Source organism: Quercus robur, chromosome 2 (genome assembly GCF_932294415.1).
Source record: "Quercus robur chromosome 2, dhQueRobu3.1, whole genome shotgun sequence".
NCBI lineage: Eukaryota > Viridiplantae > Streptophyta > Magnoliopsida > Fagales > Fagaceae > Quercus > Quercus robur.
In genome coordinates, this window is record NC_065535.1 from 46,572,976 (window position 1) to 46,579,838 (window position 6,863).

Genomic DNA, 6,863 nt, shown 5'->3' on the forward strand with positions numbered 1-6,863 from the left:
TCAGCTTGCGTGCATAGCCATGATGCATATGCACGCAAACTTGATCCTGCGCGCTCATGTAGGGTTCTAGAAACATAAAAAAGACAAGTTTTCTGCATTAATGTTGAGGTTTGGAACATTTCCCACATCGTCTAGGAGTCGTTCCAAATCCCTATTTTCACTATATAAATAGCCATACATGGTACATTTTCAAAAACACATAGAAATCCTAAGGGGAAATACTAAGATTCACTAGAAATAGTGAATCAAAGAGGGAGTTTTTTCACAAAACATCCTCAAGTTAATTTTCTTTTGCTAAGAGCCTTTTCTGGCCTTGATCCTTGAGTTTAAGATTACTAATCACTCTTTTTGTTGATTGTGAATAGATTTTACTGAGGGGAACGATAAAAAAGCAAGCTTGAAGAGCTTTTGCTTTGAGGTATTAGTTCTAAGCTTTTTATTTTATTTTATTTAGTTTAATTCTTTCTTTGCTTGTTTTATGTTTATATATGTTTATATAGTTTAGGTTCATGTAGTCTTTATGTTTTAAAGCATGTTAGGATGTTAGATTTATTATTTTGAAGTCATGCTCTGTTTTTTGTGTTGCTAGGGTTTTTCGGGTGGATTCCACGTGCACATGATCCTACCTGCGCACGCAGGCTTATTCATGCTGCGCATGATCCTACCCAGAAACCCTAACCTTAGTTTTTCTGACTCTGTTTCTTATTTCACATGTAATGCTTCTGTTTTAGATCATTTCGTTTATATTTATGGTTTTGAGTCTTTATTTCATTGTTTGTTTGTTTTCCTTTCACATGTTAAATTAGGGTTTATCTTGTGTTTCCTTGTTTTGATGCTATGAACACGCATTCACATGTTCATGCATTTATGTCATAAGTGCTGAGATGCAGTAAGGTAAGTGAGGTAAGTCATGTATTCACAAAAACATGCATCTTTGAATATGATCTTGCTTTGATTATGAGTATGAACATGTTTGTTTGGGTGAATTATCCTTGATTATATGTTATTTTGATCTTCCCGTGTTTGTGTTTCTGCCTTGATTTATTGTTTATGCCTTGGATATGATATGATGACATGTATGCTTGATGAATGTTAGGGTATGCCATGATAGATGTATGTTAGGATATGCCATGATATATGTATGTTAGGTTTTGGGATGATTGATGCCATATTGTATGCTTAGATGTATGCTAGTATGTGTGTGAGTATAGATACGATATTGAATATACCTTTAATAGGGTTAAGACATAAGACACAATGAGAGGAAGCCAACCTTAGGGTTAGGTGGTTTTGGGTGCCTAACACCTTCCAAAAACCGTACCTAAACTCTGAACCCGTATATTTGGTAGTAAGATCGAAAAGATCCTTCCTCGAGAGGACGTTATATATGTGGTTTCTAGACCATTGGAATAACTAGGTGGCGAATCCTCATTGTGTCCACAGTGGTGACTCCATTGGAGATAATGAGTTTAATTCCTATGTGTCCTATGTCTTAACCTTGATAAAGGCTTATTCAATACTTGTTTGCACATACATCACTTGGTTCTATTGTCCCTTTACCTCGATTGGTGATGAGTAGGAAGATGGAAGGTTCCATTCGGGCCCAGGTCTTTCGAAGTTCATCCCACCAACTCACAATGTGTGCCATTGTCTATGATGAGCTTTAAGTACGTTAACAGTTTGCCACCAATCCACAAAGACACCTAGGCCCTCGGTTGGAATCATGGCCCACCTAGTTGTGAGTGACCTACTTTTCTATCCTTTTAACTTTAAGGAGCCTACCCACACTTAGAGAGATCCTAAATCCTATCAAAAGAGGGTACCTTTTTATATCTCTTGTTTGTTCAACCATATATCTTGTGATCACCTAATTCTAAAGGACAAATAAAAAATGTAAAAATGGAAGGATGACTCTAAAGTTATGGCATACCCTAAGACAATTGGGATGAAAGAAAAGAAGTTCTCACATAAAAGAGGATTATCCCTAAGTCCAAAGGTATATCTTAACTTGAAAGGTTCATAAGACCATAGCTTAATTGCTATCATAAGCCCAAATCAAAAAACCCTTTTGAAAAAGAGGACTTTAGGCCTAAGATAACAAGTATACTATGGAGTTAGCATCCAAGATCCTACAAAGTCAATATGAAATTCTCTAATCTTTGGCCTCTTTGTTGTATGCCTAGGCCCAAAATGATGAGAACTTCATGGACCTTGAAAGGAAGGCTACAATATATTCTAGCTAGAGGGCTGCTTAAAAAAAATGATAATAATGAAATGAAAGGGAAGAGCCTAAAGGTGATGAATATATTGTAAGCTCATGTGTTGAGACAAAGGGTTGAAAATTTCTAAGTACATTCTAATGAAAGCCCATAAGAGTAAGATGAGAGCATTGTTGTAAATGGACCAAAGCCAAGGAAGCAAAGGGCAAGGTTCATGAGACTTAATGAAAATGGGACTCTTTTTCAGGCACCATTACACCACCAAGGTCAAGAAAACACGTCTCCACTCCAATTTGGGTTCGAGAAAAGCACAGAAGGTGTTTGGTCAAGATTGAGGACACATATCAAGAGTAAGTAGAGGAGGGAGTATCTCAAGAAAAAATGGATGCCCCAATTGATGACACAACGGCATAAAGATCCTAAAGGCTTTGGACGAACATGGGGATACCCTCAAAAAGATGGGGAGTCGCCTCACCAAGCTAGAAGAGGCCAAGTTGAAAAAGGCTGCACATGTAGAGATTCACGATGATGAAGAAGTAGAAGATTGGGATAAAAGAGACAAGGTTGATTATGAAAGCAACAAGCAATTTGAGAAACTCATGGTAGAAACCATAGCCATGAAGTAGAAAATGGAGAAGATGCAACTAGCCTTTTGCAAGGCCCAAGGGATGGATGATTTTCTCTATAACATGGGGAGCATAAGCTCCAAAACTCCCATTGCACCACCTCTAAAGTTCAAAATTTTCGATGCGAAATTTTTTGATGGAACTAGAGATCCAAAGCAACATGTTAGGAGGTACTTAAGCATTTTTGAAATGAAGGGGTTGGATGAGAAGCAAACTTTGCATGCATTTCCTCTCTCACTCATGGGAGGTGCATCAAGATGGTACTATAGCTTGGATCTTAGCAAGACTATGGTATGGAATGGACTAATGGAGTTGTTTGTGGATCAATTCATCTTCAACACCATGATTGATGTGACTCTAAGGGATTTGGAGACCGATAAGCTAGGAGTGGGGAAAACATTCTCTGAATATATGACAAGGTGGAAGGGAAAAGCATCAAGGATGGTTAATAGACCAAATGAGAAAGACCAAATCAATATGATTATCAAGAATTTGCTTCCGGCATATAATAGTAGGCTTTTGTCATCACCTATTAGTTCTTTTGGGGAATTGTGTGATTGTGGAACCAGGATAGAGGATTCCATCAACAATGGACAATTGGAGAAGGGTGAGAGCAAACCTCCAATCAAGAAGACATATGGAGGAGGAGCAACTGCCTCTAAAGCACCCAATCCTGTGAATGTAAGTGCCATCATACCTTAACAAACCTTAGCCTACCCAAGCTTCCTAAAGAAAGCCTGCCGAGAATTTTCTTTTCTAGGAATGACCCTTGCCCAAGTATATGAAAATTTTACTTCCAAAGGATTCATCATACCTCTAGATCCCACACCTATGCCTAATCTTGTACCTCCTACTTTAGAATTAAGTCATCATATCATTTTATTCCTTTCTTTCATGTTGTTTTTATTTGTTGCATTGTATTAGTGATTGATTGATTAACCAAGGTGTGAACATCGCATTTTGTACCCCTTACAACTCGAGCCCCCATTCCCAAATGATGCTAAAATTTTAAGACCCAAGGTTGGTTTAGGGCCCAATCAAATATTAAATTGAATTTAGAAATGTTAAAATGAAAAAAAAAAAAAAAAACTTTTTATGAGCAAATAAATCTATTTTTGGAAAATTAAGACCAAAGAAGCCCTTGGCATGTACATGTAGGAATCAGCCTGTGCGTGTAGCCATGATGCATGCGCATCCAGGCCTGATCCTACGTGTCCATGTAGGGTTCCAAAAACATTAAAAAAAAAATGCAGGTTTTTTGTATTAATGCTAAGGTTTGGAACGAATCCCATATTGTCTTGGAGCCATTCCAAACCCCCGTTTTCACAATATAAATAACCATACATGGTACCTTTTCAAAAACATACAGAAATCCTAAGAGAAAACACTAAGATTCACTAGAAATAGTGAATAAAAAAGGGAGTTTTTCTCAAAACATCCTCAAGTCAATTTTCTTCTAATTAGGGCCTTTTTCTGGCCTTGATCTTTGAGTTTAAGATTACTACTCACTCTTTTTGTTGATTGTGAACAGATTTGACTGAGGAGAACGGTAAAAATCAAGTTTAAAGAGCTTTTGCTTTGAGGTATTAGTTCTAAGCTTTTTCTTTTATTTTCTTTAGTTTGATTCTGTCTTTGTTTGTTTCTTTGCTTGGTTTATGTTTATATATGTTTAATAGTTTAGGTTCTTGTCGTCTTTATGTTTTAGAGCATGTTAGGATGTTAGATTTATTGTTTTGAAGTTGTGCTTTGTTTTCTATGTTGCTTGGGTTTCTGGGGTGGATTCCACATGTGCATAATCCTGCCTATGCACGCAGGCTAGATTATGCGCACGCAGACTTGTTTATGCGTGCGCATGATCCTGCCTAGAAACCCTAACCCTGGTTTTTCTAATTCTATTTCTTATTTCACATGTAATGCTTCTGTTTTAGATCCTTTCTTTTATATATATGGTTTTGAGTCTCTATTTCATTGTTTGTTGTTTGTTTGCCTCTCACATGTTAAATTAGGGTTTATTTGTGTTTCCTTGTTTTGATGCCATGAACATGCATTCACATGTTCATGCATTTATGCTATAGGTGCTGAGGTGTAGCAAGATAAGTGAGGTAAGTCATGCATTTACATAAACATGCATCTTTGAATATGATCTTGCTTTGATGATGAATAAGAACATGTTTGTTTGGGTGAATTATCCTTGATCATATGTTATGTAGATCTTCCCGTGTTCGTGTTTCTACCTTGATTTATTGTTTATGCCTTGGATATGATATGATGACATGTATGATAGATGAATGTTTGGGTATCCATGATAGATGTGTGTTAGGGTATGCCATGATAGATGAATGACTAGGTTTTGGGATGATTGATGCCATGTTGTATGTTTAGATATATGCTAGTGTGTGTGTGTGTGAATAGATACGGTATTGAATATGCCTTTAATAAGGTTAAGACATAAGACACAATGAGAGGAAGCCAACCCTAGGCGTAGGTGGTTTTGGGTGCCTAATACCTTCCCAAAACTGTACCTAAACTCTAAGCTCATATCTCTAGTAGTAAGATCAAAAAGGTCTTCCTTGAAAGGATGCTGTATATATGGTTCCTAGACCATTGCAAAAACTAGGTGGAAACTCTCCGTTGTGTCCACACAAGGCTATTCATAATTGATTTAATTAACAACTTGGCCTTAAAGGTTAATTGGAAACTTTACACGAGTATAAAAACCAACAATACTAAATTTTAGCATTGGTTATTGAGGACTAAACAAGACTAAAGCAGCAAGAAAGTAAGGGATCTTAGGGACATCAAACCCATATGTCAAAATGGACTCATTGATCCCTAAGTCAATCCATTTGTCCTATAGCCAGGGGTACGTATGATCGGATTTGGATCCCATGCAATAATTGCATGGTGCAATTACCATGAGTGTGTGAGATGTAAAAGTTAGAAAGGTTAAAAAGTGAAAAGGCACAAAATTTAAAGATTAAACATTTTTCTAATCCAATGGTTGAGATTAAAAGTAAAATTTTAACTTTTAATTTCACTAATTAATTCGCTATTGCATGGTACAATAGCCCTTTGAATCTCATACGCAAGCCACAAACACCAACTTGGAATAACCTTGTACCAAGTGTCACCTGAATAAGGGTTTATGGTGAGGAAAATGAGCATATAGGGTTTCAAGGCCGCATCAATACAGGTTGGCCCTAATAGTAGGCCTTAGGCATTTCACCAAAAGAGCTAAAAGATTGTCTACCATCCATATTTTGTTTTATCAAAATAAATGGGGTTAAAGTTATTTGTTTTTTGGTGAGGTCATTGACCATTTTCTTAGCTTCTTGTCAATTATCAATTTATTGGGTAAAAGTAATTGACCATGAGTATTGCCTTGCTTCCTAAGTACATCATGTCATTTGTAGAGACCTCATTTCGCAAATGAGAGACGGTTCACGATTCAAGGATAAAATGATAATCTTAACTATGAGAGGGTAGAAATGTCATTTGAATTATTGGATGAGCAAGAACTTAATTTTAAAATATACTTTAGCTCATGACGACTGACGTGTTAAATGAGAGAATTGGACTATTGAATCAAAAAATTGATCCATATTAAGTTTTAATGGCAAGGTTGTCAAAATCGGGATCCTACATAGGATCGTGGGAGGTAGGTGGGATCGTGGATCGTAGGATCGGATCGTGGATCGTAAGATCCTACATTATTTGAGAAAAAAACAAAAAATACACATTGGTATGTTAAATAATCACATAAATTATACATTCATTGATATAATTACCATACATTACTACATTCATTTGTAGCATTATTTAAAGATGCCAAAAGTCTCAAAATGTGACACTTTATTGAAATATTTTTTATTTGAATCTAACTGATACTCTCTCTATATTAGAGTGGAAAAACTTGATCTATTGGGATTTATTTTTCATTTGGATCCAACTGAGCCTTTTATCAAGTTAAAGAAGATTACAAGAAACCAAGGTTGTTTGGGATTGTCAAAATCGTACG

At 36.3% G+C, this 6,863-nt stretch overlaps 1 protein-coding gene across 1 annotated transcript; it reads left to right on the plus strand.

Annotated features, from left to right (window-relative positions):
* Window positions 1-2,848: 2,848 nt before the first annotated feature.
* LOC126699477 (uncharacterized) lies at window positions 2,849-3,547 on the plus strand. Its single transcript, XM_050397320.1, has one exon. The coding sequence runs from the start codon at window positions 2,849-2,851 to the stop codon at window positions 3,545-3,547; it is 699 nt and encodes a 232-aa protein (XP_050253277.1).
* The last annotated feature ends 3,316 nt before the right edge of the window (window positions 3,548-6,863 follow it).

Coding starts and splice junctions, on each gene's coding strand:
- LOC126699477 (XM_050397320.1), top strand. CDS start 2,849: ATGGAGAAGATGCAACTAGCCTTTTGCAAGGCCCAAGGGATGGATGAT.